This window comes from Zalophus californianus, chromosome 8, assembly GCF_009762305.2.
Source record: "Zalophus californianus isolate mZalCal1 chromosome 8, mZalCal1.pri.v2, whole genome shotgun sequence".
Classification (NCBI taxonomy): domain Eukaryota; kingdom Metazoa; phylum Chordata; class Mammalia; order Carnivora; family Otariidae; genus Zalophus; species Zalophus californianus.
Window position 1 is genome coordinate 129936960 of NC_045602.1, and position 18700 is coordinate 129955659.

An 18700-nucleotide genomic window follows, 5' to 3' on the forward strand; every position below is an offset into this window, starting at 1 on the left:
CTCTGCCCAAATCCCAAGGCCCATGAAGGGCACGTGAGAAATCCCCGCACACTGGAAGCACATGCCGATTCCTGGTTGGGCAGCCAGATATGGCTTCCGTGGGCAGGGCCCCCTTGGCGTAATCCGTAAAAGGCACAGAAAAAGAGCTTCCCAGCCCAGGATGTCTCACAACTGGACTAGAGAAGTGACCCAGGGATTTCCAGTTTGCCTGTCAGAAGTCAACTGAGAAGTCTGAATCCCACATCCGCGAAGCCAACAGTGGAATCCGAGCATGTTCCATTGGAGGGGTCTGAAATCTCAGCGGTCGGGAGACCAAAGGGCACATACCTCTTCCTGGGAGCCGCAGTGGCGGTGCTGTTTGGGGCTTACACGGGGCACGGCTGGCCACGCCGGCTGGACCTGGGTTGCACAGAGGCCTGGGGACACTGCCAGTCAAGTACTGAACATCTACCCAGTAGCCACCTCGCTGCCTTTTGGAAGCCACACAGGTAGAAATTACTCTCTTGCCTTGTCCTGCTCTGGCCCCACGTGAAGCCACAGAACGCAGAAGCATGAATACAGGCGTATGGGATGCGGGCAGTACTGGGCTTCTGAACTCCGAAATTCCCTCAAGGTTATTTCCCCAGAATGTTGGGGAACAGGGGTTCCAGGCCTGCCTTTATTGTACCACTCCAGGATTCCATTCACAGAGAGAATAATAAAAGGCAGTGTGACCGGCACCCCCTGGAGTTGCACGTTGTCTTACGTGTGACTGAGTAATTCTAGAAAGGACTACATCTCTCGTTTTAGAGATTGATAATGCCTAAATACAGTGTCTCAGTAAAGGCACTGAGAAGTCCTGCAGTAAACAAGTTTTTTAAAACTTGGTTTTACAGATTCTTTTTTTTTCCTACCTTTTTAAGCCATGGAACCCTCACTTCAGAGAATATCTCCTAAAATCCCATGGAGTTGGGCGTGTGCAGAAAGTATTCAAGAAAAAGTCTCCATCAGGAGAAGCAATTTCACTGCACTCAGTTCTCCGAGACATCCTTAGGGCCGACTCATGTTACTGACCTGCCAAGAGCTCACTTTCACCATGACTTTGAACCTGCCTGTGTTCAGAAAGGCATTTAGGAGGCCCTAAAGGGTCTCTATCCTCAGCTGCTTTGTCCGCAACTCAGGCTTCTGTGAACACAGGAAGCACTTCTGTGGGTCTAGGGCCATGACGGACCCTCAAAGGTGAGTCATGACCAACTGGATACTGAGAGATCCCTAAGAGCCAGGGCACGGACTAACTTGCCATCTCTAACAGAGACCCTCACTGTTTGTCTTTAACGTGGAATGACAGACAGGAGGGAGGGGCTGGCACACATCTAGCTCTGGGAGACCAAACCAACCACCAGACACAGAGTCAGCTAGGGCAAGTTACCTGGGCCCGCTCAGACATTTTGTTAGAAAGCACCTCAACCGTGACACATCCCCCAAGCTCGTGTGTGGAGAGAGGTCTGGTTACAGCCACATTTCATTTATCCGCTCGCATTCGGCATTATACATGAAATGGATTTTCTACAAGATAGCCCCCTTTCAAATAAGCAACCAAAATTTTATCTTTACCATCTGGAGTGTAAATTGTTCAAGGATGGATTGCACTTGGGTCTCCCTTTTAAAACCGAGCACAGTGACCCTAACTCAACCTGTGTCTGAATATTCAGGATGAGACAGATCAATTATTGACACAGCAACACCCTGAGGTCAGCCTTGCAAGGACAGTTTGACTCTATACTAAGGGGCCGAAGACATCTTTGCTTGATGCACCTTGGGGGAAGTCTGTGATCAATAGTTTTACTAGAGAGAGGATGTAGAAACTACCAGAAATCCTGGAACCCCCAGATCACCCAGACTGTCAAAACTTCGCAAAAAGTAAAAGTCAACAGTCTCTGAGTAAGTACCAGAGGATTCCTGCCACCGAAGTGTCAGATACTCAGTATCTGGTTTTTATGATAACTGCTGTGGCCATTTGGAAGCTTTTGGCCTTACTTCCTATTACTTGGCTGGGTTCCCGAAAGTAAATTTTCTGAAGTAATTGACGTTTCAGGGTATATCACTTGCTGCTGCCTATAAAAGGTGAAGCTGGAGCTGCAGATGGCAGCCAGGGGTGCAGGTTTTCTTTCTACTAAGAACCACCACCTGTTTTCCTTTCTCTGGCGCCCCCCCCAACCCAGGAGCGGGGGGGCGGGGGGGGGGAGGGAAGGGGCAGCTCCGCTGGCCCCGCCCTCTCTGTCCTGCAGCGGCACCTGGCTGATCCCAGGTGAGTCCTCTAGCACAGCGGGGCCCCTCCTTCCTGAGATCACAGACCACCGTCGCACCCGCCACTCCGCCAAGACGACCCTCCAGCTGCTGGTCCCCCCTCCCCGCCCCCGCGCCCACAAACTCAGGCACCTACAGACTCACACAAAGCCGCCCTGAGTCTTTTCCTTGGCCCAACCACCCCAGCAGCCCGGCTCACCACAACGGAAGCCCGCTGTTTCCCTCCCGTCAATGCGCCTCTCTGTTCCGCGGCTCCATGGCACAGATATGCCCGGAGCCTGCCTGCAAGCCCCCCATTCATGCTCCACTTTTCAGCGAGCTTGCTCCTTCCCTCTCTCCACTCACCCTCCCCCAGATACACAAAAGAGGGCTAGCAAGCAGGACTTTTTTTTTTTTTTTCTCTCTCCAGTAATAAAAGGTTCGCCTTCCTTCCTTTTGGTTGATCTATTCTTGGTCTCTACTTGGCAATGCAAAGACAGTGGAAGCGGTTAAACCGCCCCAGTTCATGACCCTGGGGACACTCCTTTGGCCAGAACTGCCCTCATTTGCTCTTTCTGTTGCACTGGTTGTAGCAAAACCTCTAAACCTCTTACCAGCCGCCCCAAAAGTCCTGCTGGGAAAGGATTTGGGCACAGGGTCGGGAGAGGCATTAAAAGGTTCTCTTCTTCAAACCCCTTAAAGAGGGGGACACGGAGGCCCAGAGGGGTGAAGGAAGATACGCAGGCCACACAGTGAACTTGCTAGGGGAGCGGGGCAGGGGGATGCTTCGGGGGCCCCGTCCTTACGGGCAACGAGAAAAAGCAAGCGTCTTACCATCATCCAAGTAGGTCTGGTCCAAGTTCTGCTCCTGTTTAATTGTCACTCCTGCGGGTAATACTTCCTTTTGGTCACTGACCGGGGGTCCGTTTTTGGCGGCTCTTTGGCTGGTGGCATTCTGCTGCTGAATGACCGTGGGGTAGGACCCCGGGCTCAGCCTCTGGCCTTGACTGACGGGGGGCGGGCCGGGCCTGGCGGGGCCGGGCGCGAAGTTCTCGCAGTACATGATGTGCTGGAATTCTTGGTGGCTGCCGCAGCGCAGCGGCTGGTTGGTGGGCGAGTAGTGGATCACCGGCGAGGCCTGCTGGTTGGCCGGGGAGGAGTGGAGCAGGGTGGAGCTCTGGCCCTGGGAGCCGGCGTGCACCAGCACGGAGCGGTGGGCGTCCGCCAGGGCCAGGGGGGCGGCCATGAGGGCCGGCTGCTGGTAGCCCAGCAGGCTGGGGCTCAGGCTCTTGCTCCGCTGATAGAGGACAGCCGCCGGGTTCTGCTGCTGGTAGCGGGCATCGGGGGACGAGAGCCCCGAGCGGAACTGCTGGCAGGGTGCCATGGTGGCCACGAGGCAGGAGGGCGATTCAGCCACCATCGGGTGCGGTGGGTAGTAAGGCTGGCTCCCCAGGCCCCCGTGGGCGGGGCTGCAGATCAAGGTGGGGTCATATTCATCAGTGGGCTCCGTCTTGATGGCTGGGACTGGGAGAGAGAGAAGCACACGGGGTGCACCCTTCTTAGTGAGCCACGGGGGTGCGCAGAGGATTAGTTGTGGGCTGTGGCTGGGAACGTGGCCTCGGGAGTCCCGGGAGATGGGAGCAGACACTTGGGCTCCGTCATGCCTTAGCCTCGGACGAGAGCCTCCCTGTGTAACTGTCGTAGGGAGAAATTTGACCCTGGATGATGAACGTGAACCGTACGTCTTTCCAATAGCGGAGAGACGGCTGGTAGGCCTGTCTCAGCCCTGAGACGTTCTTGGGCTCCTCCCAGGGGCAGAGCTCAGAGAGGAAGGCTTGACGGAAAATTCTGTCATCCCCCCCTTCTGCCCTAAGCAGCTCCTGTCCCCCTTCCCTGCTTGCTGTCCTTGGTAATGCTTATCACCACCTGAAATAATCTATCTTTCCTGTGCCTACTTATTATCTGAACAACCCACCCCCACTGGACTGTCAGCTCCTCTAAGGGAGGATTTTTCTGGTCTGTTTTGTTCAATGCTGTGTCCCTGAGCACCTAAAACAGCAACTAGCATTCAGTTGACACTCAGAGGTTTTCAGGAAACAGGAAATGACCAAATGGGGGTGGATCCATCTCCTTGGTTCTGTAGCATTCTGGGGGAAACGAGACCTGCTGGCCTGGGCCTCAGTTTCCCCATCTGTTACCTGGCAGTAACAAGCACACCCCCTGTCCCCATGGGGCTATTAGGAAGATGAAATGAGATGTGCGAAAGGTACTTGGCACAGAGACTGGCATACAGTAAGCACTCAGGGCTTGCTGTTGTTACTATAATCATCTTCCCACCAGCACTGGTACCATACCTGCTCATCTCCGCACCTAGGACGGTCTCCAGACCTTGTCCTCCCCCAGCACCCTTTCCTAAAGCATTGCCAGCCCCAGGAGCTGAGGACCCAGTCTCCTCGCTGGAGCGAATGTAGTGGGGACAGCATGCTAATCAAGTTCAGGGAACCGCCAGGCCTCAGGAAGTAGAGGCAGCAAGGCGGTTCGGCCGCTAAAGGCAGCTCGGACGCCAACCAGGAACCGTTCCTCAAGGTGCCCTTCAAAGCCCGTCATCTCAGTCCCTGGTCGAGCAGGGGCACTGAATTCTTACTCAGGCCATGCTCATATAGGCAGGGGCCAAGGCCAGGCCCAGGGAGGCCTCCTGACCACAGGCACGAGGTGAGAGTGCCATAGAACAACAAGGATCACTGAGCTGCTGTCTAGAACCTTCCCAGAGTTTGTCTCCCATAGTCTTGGGCCCCCGCAGGCCCCTGCCACTCACGGCTTGTCACGTCAGTCCTGGGATGGTGCCACGGCCAGAGAGACCAGACAAACCCCTGGATACACTCCACCAAAGCCAAGCCCCGTCAAGCCTGGGCTCCCAGGACGGTCCCCTTGGTCTCATGCTTCCGGCATGAGAGGCTCCATGTGACCCTGTCACAGGGTAGAAATTATACTCTGGATGATAGTCTCAGATGATAGGTTTCCAGTCCTGGAAAGGTGACTGGTAGGCCTGTGTCAGCCTTGGGGAGCTGTCGTACTTTGTGCGAATGAGACCTCCTGGCCTGGCCATCTACCCAGGAATCCACAGGGCTACAGCGTGACTACCCACAGCGGGGTCCACTACAGATCCTGCAGGTTTCAGGGAGGGTTCAGTCCCCCGATCAGGAGCAAATCTAAGACATGGACAGAGGTCATGTTGTTGTTCAACAAGTCCACGCATGCCTCCCTCCTCGTCTGCCTCCCCCCCGGGAAGAAAAATATTAGTAATAGCTAATATCGTTCATATCTGCTTACCGTGCGCTGTGCTAAGCACGTTACGTGCATTTGATTTCTTTAAGTCTTATAAGGAAGGTGCCATTTGACAGATGAGGAAATGGAGGCTCCAAGAGGTTGAGTCCCCTGCCCAAGGTCACCCAGCTGGGAGCAGACCTCATGTGTCCTCACCTGAGGATAATGTCCTACCTCACCTCTCAACACCGAAGCGGCCTCCAGAGAAGATTTCTTACCTGGGTGGTAGGTAAAGTGCTGAGGCTGACTTCGTTTTCTTTTCCCATTGATGACGTAGAAGTTCACCTTCACCGATGCACGGATGTGCTTGTTTCGATACTCAGGGATCTCAACAAAAAGCATGTTCTGGAAGGAAGGAGCTATCATCAACTTAACTGCAACAATGCCTACATTCCTACGCAAGGCCCCAAGCACATCAAGCCAGCTCCTCTCAAAGGAGTCAAGACACGTTCTGTACGTTTATAAGCGAGATTCTATCTAAGAGGCACTTGACCTTCCAGCTGTGGGTGAACAAAGGATTGCCACTTACTCTCCCAAAGTCTATCACAATGCCACAGTTACAAATCAGAGGGCCTGGTGCCCAATAAATGTTCAATTGATGTGTCCACTCAATACCTACTGAGTGCCTGTTAGCTCCAAAGCTCTGGGACTTGGACGAAGGAGGAAAAAAGCAAGGAAAGAGAGCACGAGGGAGGCGGGAGGGGGACATGACAGGGCGCTCAGTCGTCCCGTCCAGGTGCTTACAGGCTGGCTCTTGTCTTTATCCACCGTAGCTTCCATCTCCCAAATTTGCTGCCCATCTGGAAAAATTAAAAAAGGACACACTTTGAAGGAACTATTAGAAACCAAAGATTTAAGACCAAAACTCACCAACTTACATTTATCTTAGTTTATGCATCCTATCATTTCAGCAAGGTGTATACGTGTGTTTGTGTTATGTGTGTCTATTTGAACAGACGTGTATTTTTATTTATATTTGTGTATATTTCTTTTTCCAATGGGAATGTATATCAACAATAGAATCCTGGGCACCAGGAGGTAACAAGGAAAAGGAAAAGAACAGAAATTGCCCATCATCCCACGGCTATTACGTTTGAATGTCTCTTGTAGCTTTCTTTAAAAAAAGAGAGACCGTTATACATGACACTTCACTATATGCTTTGTTCAACCAAAGACTATTTCCAAGGTGTCCTGCACATGCCAAGAAGGTCACAGGGGCCCTATTACAGATCACTGGCTGCCCCCGACATGGCTTCTTGATCGTCTGAGAACACAAGTGGCTCACATATTCCACCCTAAGAGCCTGAAACAATGTCCTACCTCTTGAGCCCTTGGAGAGGGGGGACACGTAGGAACCCACCCCCCACCTTCCAGTCAACGGTCTGGATTTCACATGACTCATTACAAGAATCGATGAGAGGTTTTGCTCAGAAGTGAACTCTCCTTCCTTGGAGAAGTGCACTAGTTCCTCAGTTTGGGGCCAACGAGTCAAATGAAACTCTGCATTTGCAAATAACAGATTTCTTTTTCTGACCATCTACATTGGCCATTGGGCCGTTTTCGGCTGAAACAAATCATTTCCACAAGTGTTTCCAGGGTGCTTTGTGGAAGGCTGGCTCTGAAGAATATTAAATGGGTTTATGAGGGCAAGAAACAAATTCTAAAGCTAATAAGCATTTGGAAAACGCTGAATCAATGTCAAATAGGTTTCTTTACGGCAGGACCTCTCAGAGCCTTTAATCTGCTCACAGGCAGGGTAACTCTCCAAGGTGGGCTGGGGTAAGCACCATGTCCCAACATTTGGCCACAGAACCCCTCTCCCCTGCTTTAAAGCACAACTATTAACATCTTCGGTGATAGGTTAGATATGAATCTATAGGCTTGGCTCTTAAGGTTCACACAAAGAAATCTGGTTTCCAAGCATTATTTGAACTTCCTAGTACAGAACATATTTCCCCAAATAATAATTAATAAAGTCCTGTGATTGCTACCAAAGTTGATGCGGTATAGATGATCCTAACAACACATAGGCAATGAGCTAGCTGGAGCCCTGAGTAATGAGTATGTCTGCAAGTCGTGGCCTTAGAGTTCTATTAGACTCCGGAAATGATTAAGGGAGACATGGGTTTCTGTCAAAAGGGAAGAGGGAAAATGTGGTCAAGGTACCAACTCTCACCATGATGGAAGGGACCAAGTTCAAGTCACCACTATCTCCCCAACACCCAACACTGTGTCATCAAGACACAGTACTTTCCACGTGAAAGGCCCTGGACAGAACCAGTCAGAGAAAATTCTCACCCCTTTATCAAAGACAGGTCAAAAGTCATCCACCAGAGACATACGTCTGTCTTTCGGGTGGTGGTTACAAGCGAGGCGTGGGTCCATGTCAAGAAGGGCATTCTTATTCACTAACTGCAGTGCAAGCTCTAAGTCAGAAGATCAAGTAATAAATGAATGGAGGAAACAGACGATAAACAATAACGTGTTGATATCCGGTGTACCACCTCCTCCCAGGCTCTCATTGGCTGAACTGAGTTCTGTCACCAATAAATATCTGGGTCCCTTCCTAGTTCAGCTCATTTCCCCACAGGACTCTGACCCACTCTGAAAAGAAAGGATCATTTTCAGGAGTCTCATAATTGGGAGGAAAGAGAGAAAGAAGCATCTGGAAAAGGGATCAGGACGTACCAAGCTGGGGCCATAGAGTCTCCATCCCCAGCTCTCTTCCCAACTCATGCCAGGAGTGAGAGGCGAAGCACAAAATGGCAGTTGATGAAAGGCACGCCCCCAGGAAGAGGATTCTCACGGAGTCTCTTCTCCTGGTCCAGGAACCCAAGAGAAATGAGAGGGAGCCCTTCTCCTTCACTTTCACCTTTTGTCCATCTCTGGTGGGTGTACATAAGTAAAACTCCACCCACTAAGAGCCACAGAATTCCAGTGCACAGGCGCTTGGGACTACCCTTAGGAATTAGCCAGCCCAACACCATCAGATGGGGAAACTGAGGCCCAGAGAAGGAACAGGTTTTGTCCAAAGGCAGGAAGAGGAGTCATGAAATCACAGTCCTTAAACAACAATTGGCACACTCCAATAATGAAAGAGATGCTTTTGAGGAGAAAAGCTCAAGGTCATTAAGCAGAGACAGGGTGACCAGCTTCCTGGGAGGCCAAGGAAAAGTCCTACGCAGGTGAGATCTTTGCAGGGTCATATCCACCACAAAGGTTCGTCCCTGTTCCCCCTGTGCCTCCAGATAGCATCTAAGCAAGCACAGCTGGCCTGAAGGTCCCACACGACCTGTTCCAGCCTCCACAGGCCCATTGTCACAACCCTGCCCCCAGGAGGAATGACAGCTCTTGCTTCTGAGCACGGTCTGTATGCAAAGCACCACTCAAAACACCTGGCAGGTCTGGACAGGTCTAATCCATATAACAAGCTTATGCCACAGGTCCGATCATCCCCCACCCCACTGGATAGGTGAGGACACTCAGGCCCTGGCCCCGGGATGCACAGCTATGGGAGGGGAAGGCAGATCTGAGCCCAGGCAGCCGAGCCTAGAACCAGGGCTCCTGGTTCATGGTCACATGGTTTCAGATCCCTGTGTTCCTCCTCCGCCAAGTGAATGAAGGACACGGGGCAGGCGCTCTGGGCAGCTCATCCTTCGAGACTGAGCTGCAGTCTCTCCCGGGGAAGCCAAGCCCCAGTGCCCATGGCGTCCACAGCACCCCGGGCAACCCCACCACCACTGCTCTCTCCGTGCAAGCATGTGTTTGCCTCCCCCACTGCCCTCAAAGGCCATGTATCCCTTATTCCATACCCTAGTGCTCAGCCATCGGTCAGCACGATCGGAATTAAGATCCTTGCAATAAAGGATAGTCATGATCTAAGTATTTGCTGGGGCAGAATGCTTCTTCAGGGAAGGCAGAGAGGTCCATCAACAGACAAATGGATCAACAGAAGGTGGTCTACTCATACATACAGTGACACGGCGTCACAGCGAATTCTGACACGCGCCACAACACAGATCGACCTTGAACACATGATGCTGAGTGAAACAGGCCCAACCCAGGACAGTATTACATAATCCCACCTACAGGAGGTACATAGAATAGGCAAATTCAGACACAGAAAGAACGCAGGTTACCAGAGGCCGTGGGGGAGGATGGGGGGGGGTGTTACTATTTAATGGGGACACAGCTTCTGTTTTGGACAAATGAGAATGTCCTGAAAATGGATAGTGGTAACAATGGTGGTACGATACTGTGAGAGATTTAATGCCACTGAAGGGTTCACTTACAAACAGTTACAATGATCAATATTGTAACATGCATATTTTACCACAATTTTTTTTTTTTTTTAAAGCCATTGGCCTCACCCTAGAGACCAGGCCTGTTTTGTGGCCTGTAGGGTGGGGTGGCTTTTTTGGAGGTTTTTTTCATCAGCTGCTGCCGTTTCAAGATGAGATTTCACCTAAAAATGCAGATTTTGCTCTTGGAAAAAAAAAACCAATTCAGACGATCTGACCATTCTGGGCACCCACACAAGACCCTGGCCTCTTCAGACAGTGCCGTGATCCCCACTTCAACCACAGCACCACCTCCCCAGCCCCCACATCTCTCCTTTACTTCCCATACCCGGCCCCGGGGGGGGGGGGGGGGGGGGGGGGGGCGGGGAGCCTCTGAGAGAGGAAAGCACCACGTCGCACAGCATAGGGAGGAAGATGGTCAGGTTTCTGCTACATTCCCCCTCCGCTGGAATGTAGCTGAGATTTTCCCCAGGACTGCACAACATTTTGGCCAGAAAACACCACCACCCAATATTCTCTTGGTTGGCAGCTTCTCAGCAGAGGGATGTCCCTATAACGGCCACTCACTTAAAAACTCTCCCTCCTTCCTGCCCCCTTCCTCTGGGCTCCAGGCAGAGCAAACAGGACCCGCCAAGCAGGCCTTCCCCAAAGTCCTCTTCAGCAAGACGGCCCGCGGGCGGCCTCACCCCTGGCCTCGGGGGACCTCCATACCGCCCGGCTCCTAGAGTTCTGTGGACAGCAGATCAAGGAAGAAAAAAGCCCATGGGGTCTAGGGGGCACTGCCTGCTCACTCCAGGGTCTGTGGGGCCTTCAGCTACGTGACTACTGTAACCCGAGCCGTCTTGGGCACGTTCTGTGGCCAGAACAGACTTCCCCTCTGTGGCACCACAGTGCTGTCCGTTTCATTCCTGCAAACCCCGAACTCCAGAGTAGACCCAGCTTGGAATCCCTGCATTTTTAGTGAAATCTCATTTTGAAATGGCAGCACTTAATGAAAAAAAACCTCTAGGCCACCCTACAGGCCACAGGCCCTATTCGCTGTGTATGCTCAGATAAGGCACTTTACCTCTCTCAGCCTCTTATCCAAAACACGGGAACAATCACAGGACCTATATACCCCATAGGTTCGTTCCCAGACAGACACACGGTACAGGATAAATGTGTGGCAGATGTTGGTGAGCATAATTATTATGGCTCATGGCAACATATTATTTCAATATTGTCTTATCATTTTTTGCATATATTCCACAATGTGTCATTATTGAGAAAACCACAAGCATATTCTAATCAGAAAATAATACACATTCTCTGATTATAATTATAAATTATACATACTCTGCCCTGCAGGCATGAGCAGAAGGAATTCACAAAGGGACGACATCTAAGAGGCAGGTGGACACGGTGCCCGACTGCTTTCCTTTCAAATGGGTCTTTTCACCATTACCTCAACTTTTAAAAAGACAGCGAGCTCACAGGAATGAAAAATCAAAACCTAAATCATGGGGCGCCTGGGTGGCTCAGTCGGTTAAGCGTCTGACTCTTGGTTTCGGCTCAGGTCTTGATCTCCAGGTTGTGAGATCGAGCCCCGCATCGGGCTCTGCACAGAGCAGGGAGTCTGCTTAAGATTCTCTCTCTCCCTCTGCCCCCTCCCCGCTGTGTGTACATGCTCTCTCTCTAAAATAAATAAATAAATCTTTTTTTAAGAAACCAAAAACCTAAAGCATGAGCCAAACCCAGGGGCCTACCTTCTTCCTTTTGTCTTTAAGCCCAGAGGGCAGCTTTAAGAGTCTAGCCTTGTTGTGCATCTCAAGTGGAGGCTGCCCTGAGTTCCCAACAACAGGAACTGAAAGCTGACACTGCCGTCCCCAATTTTAGGTAAAATGTGGAAGGCACACTCCAGGGAACTGGTCTTTATGGGAACTGTGTGGTTTACAAAATACCTCAAGACCATTTCCTTGGGCTGGTCTTCCCTCCCCCCACCCTGCCTGCCGCAGCACACAGTCCTGGGGTTTCACCAAGAGAACACGCTGATCCCATCCTCTGAACTGAGCTTCCAGGAGGCAGAGGAACTCACCATAAATGCTGGCAGGACTCTCTGCCTGAACTCCCTCCCTCTGGGTTCAAGCTCAATCATTGCTCTTTACTTGCTGTGTGGCCTGTGAGTGGTAGCTTAACCTCTCTGTGCCTTAGTTTCCTCATAAGCAAAAGGGTTGAGTTCATTCACTGACTTCAAAGACTTGGCAAAAATTCAAGTAGATTATATGCAAAATGCTTAGCAAAATGCTCAGCCCATAGTGAGTACTGCTATTAATATTTGAGAATTTGGTGTCCCATGGGTCTGACTCTGGCGAGGAAGAACTGGCGGGTCATCTTGACCCAAGTGTTCTGGTGGGTGTCCCAGTTCCTTGTTTCATTGCATTGCATTACATCTCTCATTGTGAATAGATAAAATGGCCATAGAAAGTATTCACTGATAGGGGGCTATGGTAATGATGGGCCCTCCATCTCCGGTACAGAAAATCAGATTAGGTCTAGGGAACACTGGCAGCACTTAGAATGAGCATGATCTTATTCTCAGCCCTGGAAACGTATCCCTGTTATATTAAAAAGCAGGAACTGGTAAGTACTACAGCCCAGTGTGTGTGGCACAAACTCAGCAAACACATGTCCCACACTGCCCACGTGGTTACACCCCTGTGGCTGGGCGGGACGGACCAGCCCAGACATCCACATCTCCTATAACGCCATCCAAGAAACTGGGTAGAAGTACACTGCCTGCATTTTTTTCAAAGATTTATTTTATTTATTTTAGAGAGAGAGAGTGCAGGGTGTAGGGGCAGAGGGAGAAGGAGAGAGAATCTCAAGCAGACTCTGGGCTGAGTGCGGAGCCCAACTCGGGGCTCGATCTCACAGCCCTGAGATCACAACCTGAGCTGAAACGAAGAGTTGGACACTTAACTGATTGCACCACCCAGGAGAGCTCCACATTGCATGCATTTTTTAGTGTTTTTTAAGATAAAGCTTTTCTCTTGAGGAAAAAGTACATTGCAACTGCCTGTTGATCTGCTTGTCTCCCAGGGGCCCTCTGGGGCCATGGTCTCAGATGGAAGCCAGGCATGGACCAGCAACACTGACCAAGCTCCCACTGCACAGAAGGCCCTGTGCTTGTTGCTGGGACCATGGTACGAGCCACACATGCCGTCCTGCTCTGGACAGGCCCACCAGAGCTCCCAAGTGAGGACCCAAGGTTCTTCACCTCTCCTGGGACGGGGACTTCCTCAGTTTCCCTCCAGCCACACTGGCCTTCTCGATCTCCCCCCAACAACCACACTTGCTCTTCTGCAGACCTTATTCAGACCAGCGCCTTCCCAGCCTTCTGGCCCAATTCGGGGAGGTCCCCCTTGACCTGTCCCCCTCCCCTTCCATCCTCTGACTTCATTTTCTCAGCCTACTGGTTTTCTGTCTCCTGCCCCTGCTAGGCCGTGGACTTCCGGAAGGCAGCACCATGCACCCGTCTTATTCTCTGCTTCATCCCAGCACTACCATGTCCGGCGCGCAACAAGCGCTCAGTAAACACCAGTGGACTAAATGAACAAAGTGACCTCAGGATTTCCCAGGGCTTGGCCCACAGCCAGACCACTGGCCTCACCAGCAAAAAGACCCCACAAGGAGAGATTGCCGAACCCTTTGTGAAGAATCCTTTTTGGAAACTGAGTGATGGGGAAGGCACCTGGAAGAATGGTGCAGACATTGACTCACGTGCAATGCAAGCAACCGAGCCGAGTTGTCTGCAGCCCACCTCCCGACCCAGGCCCCAGGTCCGGGACTCTGGGAAAACCTGCCCAGAACAGAAGAGGCCCAAGATGACCAAGTCTGCTTCTACTGCTCTGGGCTGAGATGAAATGAAGGACTTCAGTCCCTTGAGCAGATGTTTGGGCAAACTTCCCCCGTCCTAAATTAAAAGGGACTGGCAGCCAGCATGGAAAGGGCCCTTCCAAGTCTTACTCAGAGGGGAAGAGAAAAGAGCCAGGTTCTTTGGGCAAAGGGGCTGGGTCTAGAGAAGACTTAGCAAGACTTTGCAAGAACAAAAAAGCACGGGGTGGGGGCTGTGCATGGTTCAACAAACATTCTAGCCTTGGTGGTGGCTTGGCCCCGTGGCCCCTACCCTGCTGTTGTTTTATTGTCCACTTTGGGAACAGCTCTTGAAGCCAAAGCATCAGGAAGCAGGAGGGCTGGCATCAGGTCTGGGCTGAGGTCTTAGCAGTCAGCCTGGATGAGCCACGGGCTCCTGTCAGCACTTGAAGGAGAAATAAGGGAGCTTTCAGAAGGAGGAGAGCGAATCCGTCCTCACGTGGGTCGTGAGCACACCCCTGGGCTCCAGGCAAACAGGGAGGAAATCAAAGTGTCAGTTTGTGTTAGGAAATCATGTGTGATGCTTCCCAGTCCTGGCCCTGCTTTTAAAATTAGCTAAATGAAGATGGCTGAAGTCCTTCTAGTCTGCCCTTTACGACTGCTAACTAGCAGAAAAATGCATACTCCCTGGGTGTGGGGGCTTAATGAGCCGAGCAGATGGGGGCGGCGGGGGGCGGGGGCGGGCAGGAGGGTTCCAGAGCTGAGGATTTCCACCCACTGCAATGGTACAACTGCCCAAATGTGCTTGCTGGGCGGTGAAGAGGAAATGTCTTGATTCCCAACACCCCACTTCTCTCCCGATGCCCCACGACCTCCTCCATGGGCTCAGCCCCCTCACTTCCGTCCCCAACCTAGGCAACTGCAGTGGCGGCTCACCGCACCTTCCACTTGTCCCCCCGACCCGAGTCCATTCTTCATCCAGATTGCCAAAACAATCTCAACGATATAAAATTAGATCATGTCACTCCCCTGCTTAGGACAAGAGCTCCTAGTTGCTTTCGTAACAAAATCCAAACTCTTCTCTGTGCCTACAAACCCGGGCATGACCTGAGCCCCTCGCACCCCTGTCCCACCCCAGGGACCCCTCCAGCCTTGGTTGGTGCCATCCCCCCCCACCCCCGCTCTCACGCTGCCCTGGCGGCCTGGGCCTGCTTTCATTTCCTCAAACACCCCAGGCTCATCCCCATGCTGGGACTGGGTGGTTATTTCTGCCTGAGACCCTCTTCCGACAGTCTGTGCAGCTCCCTCTTTTCTGCCTTTAGGCCTCTGTTCGAAGCCACCTCCTCAGGGAAGCCCTCCCTGATCCCACTCTCCAGGGTTGCCAGATTTAACAAATAAAAATACAGGATGTCTAGTTAAATTTGATTTTCAGAAATCAGTGACCTCCTTTTTTACTACAAGTATGCCCCAAATCCTGTGCCATTGCATGGGACACACGCATACTACAGACATAACGTTGTCTGAGATCTGAATTTCACTGAGCCTCCTATATTTTTCCACCTACCTCCAAGCCCTTTGTCTAGCTCCTCTGACCTGGTTTCACTCCCTTCAGAGCACTTTCTCTGTCTCAGAATAGCCTGCTCGTGAACAAGCTTGAGACTGTCCACCTGCTGAGAGCAGGGACCTCCGCTGTAATGGGTCCCCCGTGCCTGGCGCAGTACCTGCACCTAGTAGGTGTTCAGTAAATACCCAGGGAGCACTATGGAAGCCCTGGGGTTGAGCAAGCAGAGAGAGGCTGAAAGAGCATCACTGGGTTGTTTTCCACAGAGGCTGGGCTTCTGCCCATCTTTCACCCCCCTGCAGAGGCAACTCTTCTTAGTGATGAGCAGTCACCTACGGATGCCCCCCAGCCATTGCATCCAGCCCGTCACTCTGGGAACCGGGAAGTAGGGGTTTGGGACCCAGCCCTCCACCCACAAGCTCTACCACCTCGAGGAAGTCTGTCAACCTCACCACGTGAGTCAGCCTCCCCACCAGTAAGATGGGGGGCAGGGAGTGGCCGCCATCAGTCAAGCTCCCTCCAGCAACTCGGTGAGGCCATGAGCGGGTGTGGGATGGCTTGGGGGATAAGAAGAGAAGCTAACCTGTGCCCGGAAGGACTCTTCTCTCAGACAAGAAACCAACATGGCCCTGTCTTCCTGGTTCCATGTTCAGTAAACTGAGCTCCCAGGGGGCACATGGAAGGTCAGCTGACATCTTCTGAGCACCTACTATGTGCCTGACACTTTTAGATCCTTGCTCTCTTTTCATTGCTGAAATACCAGGAACCCCACTTCAGAGATGGGGAAACTGAGTCCCAAAAAACATAATATATATGGGGCCTATCCAGACTTCAAGCCAAGTCTGCTAGATGATCCCAAATCCAGCCTGCTCATACCTTAAATATATACAATTTTTATTTTTTAAAAAGAGTATGACACCAAAAATGTAGAAAAAATACAAAAGGGTGTTCATCAATAAAAGATATTATGACCTTCTTGTGGGTGTGTGTGGCGGCAGGGGTGGGGGACTTCAACCTGCTAATTGCAATCTACACAAAGGTCTGTTGGCACCAAGAACAATGTCTGATGGTGGAAACACCTGAACCCAAGGCAACTACAAAACTCATCTCTCTGTGTCCTCTTTTAAAGGCTCCCAAACACAATGAACTGTAGGATTTTTTCGCCCAAAAGCCTGCCCTTACAAGCAAGGGATGGAAAATGAGACCATTTTCTCTATCTCCAGTGGGGTTTTGGGGCAGCGACCTGGACTCTGGCTTTGGAGGCGAGCTTTGCGTCCCAGCCAGCTGTGTGTAAGCGGTGGGCTTCAGCCCAGGGGGCCGAGGACACTGTGGACGTGAGTCACCGAGGGCAAAGGTCTGCAGGGCCTTAGTCATGCCCCAGCCCAGCCTGGAAGTCTGACCTTTCCCAAAGGGGAGCCCAGTCTAGAGAGACTCCCACACCAGGTCTATTGTTTGAGAAAACGCCACACGGGGCAAAACCAAACCCGCAGAGGAAAAACAGGTGGCAGGAGCAGATGCCTTCTTTCAGGTGGTTCCAAGGTTTCTAGGATACTAATTCATGGAAAGATACTTAATTTAGCAAAAAAAAAAAAAAAAAAGAAAATTATTTTAAGCATGTGCACTTATATTTATTAAACAAAGCTCAAAATACAACCTTTGGGAACCTCCAAGTAATAAAATGACTCATATTAGGATATGATGACTCAGTGGGAAAGAGGGAATTCCACCACCCACGCCTCCTTTCTAAAAAATCAATTTGCCCTCTCAACAGGTGATGGGAGCCTCTGCCATCAGACTGTTCCAAGAAAATCGTCCAGCAAAACAAAACACAAATTCTCTTCCAACAATTTAAGTTTCAAAGCTGAGTAATCCGAGGCAGGCAGGTTTCCAACCTACACCCCCGCAGGACACCGAGAGCCAGGGAGCTACTTGGCTGGGGCCGGGGGCCTGAATTAAGAAAGATTTACCAGCTGAAAAATTCCAAAACCCTGTGTCATGTGGAGGAACCTTCCAAAACATTGGATCCCACCCAGAAGCGGCGAGTCGCTCAGAGCCATGGCAACCCTGTTTCCGCTGCCACATCACTTTTATTTTTGTGTCCTTAGATTTTTTCCTGTTTTGCAATGTTTTGCTGGGACCCCCAACTCCGCCTGAGGCCTGGGTGGCCGGGGGCCAGGGTTACCAGCTGAAGTCAGGAACAGCCTGGACTTCTCCGCCTGAACTTTGCCTGGAAGGTTACACATTTTTAAAATTTCAGAGAATATATGAAGGCTTTTAGGCAATTACTGAGGATGGTAAATAGGAAAGACCCTGATCATCCTGTTTGGTTTCTCTTTGTCTTCCTGGACGTGACTAGAGAGCTTCCTTGGGAGGCAGGGGGTGTTGATGATAAACACCGCTTGGGTTTCCAGCTCTGTCATCAGCTACGGGCTGACCTGGGGCCTGTGGCTTGACCTGTACGTGCCTCAGTTACCCCAACTGTAAATGGGGACCATGTCACCTGCCTCTTGGGGCCAATGTGACAATTAAAGGAGAAGACACCCATTCAACAGTATGAGCGAACACCCACTAGGTGCCAGGGATTGTTGTAGATGCTGCGGATACAGCAGCAAACACCGAGTCCCCACCCTCAAGGAACTAAGAGTCTAGTGTGGGAGACCAGATAAGAAATGAATAAACCAACAGGCAAGATAATTTCAGCAGTGCGAGGTGCCACCGGGAAAACAGAACGGGACAATGAGACAGAACGTGACAGGGTTCTGGCGGGGAGAGGATGCTGAACAACTTCTGAGCAGATGGGCAAGGAGGGGCTTGTTGAGAAATTCACCTCTGCACTGAGCCTTGAAGACACAGGAGGATGCAGCCTCGTCAAGAAATGGTGGAAGGACATCCTAAGAGGGGACAGCAAAAGCAAAGGTCCTGAGGCAGAAACCAGCATGGGGTGCTTGAGGACAGAGTGAAGACAGGTGTACCTACAGCCAAGTGAGCGAGGGGACAGTCCAAAATGCTGAATTCAGAGGGATGGGCAAGGGCCAGATCATACAGTCTCCTGGAAGTCATGAAAATAATTAAAAATAGTAATAAAAATAACATAATAGTCATTATTATTACTGCTGCTATAAATAAGACGCCATTTTCCAAAATACCAAGCTTTTCTAACTTAAGAAGCACCATGCTGCCCCTCTCCTACTGTTTTTCCATCGCTCTCCAATTTGTCATCCCGCTGGAGTGGAAGCTGCCAATCCCATTTCAGCCGACAGCTATAAAAAGAACGTTGGAGCTGGTGGTGCCGATGACCCAACATGGGGGCTAAGATTAGCCCAGGAGGCTGTCACCTTGCCTTAATGTGAGAAACAGCTGGGGTTCCCCTTCCTTGGAAAACTTCAGCCCGTTCCAC

At 51.2% G+C, this 18700-nt stretch overlaps 1 protein-coding gene across 6 annotated transcripts in view; it reads right to left on the reverse strand.

Annotated features, from left to right (window-relative positions):
- Positions 1–18700, reverse strand: part of NFATC2 (nuclear factor of activated T cells 2) — a 137614-nt gene that overhangs the window by 37897 nt on the left and 81017 nt on the right. For all 6 annotated transcript variants that reach the window (XR_003524841.1, XM_027623363.2, XM_027623362.2 and 3 more), the window contains exons 7-9: positions 6334–6389; positions 5808–5934; positions 3100–3789 (exon numbers count right to left, since the gene is read on the reverse strand). Coding sequence is in view for 5 of the 6 variants with exons in the window: in XM_027623363.2 (XP_027479164.1) it covers positions 3100–3789; positions 5808–5934; positions 6334–6389 (873 nt within the window). In the remaining variant the exon portion in view is untranslated. The remainder of the gene's footprint in view (positions 1–3099; positions 3790–5807; positions 5935–6333; positions 6390–18700) is intronic.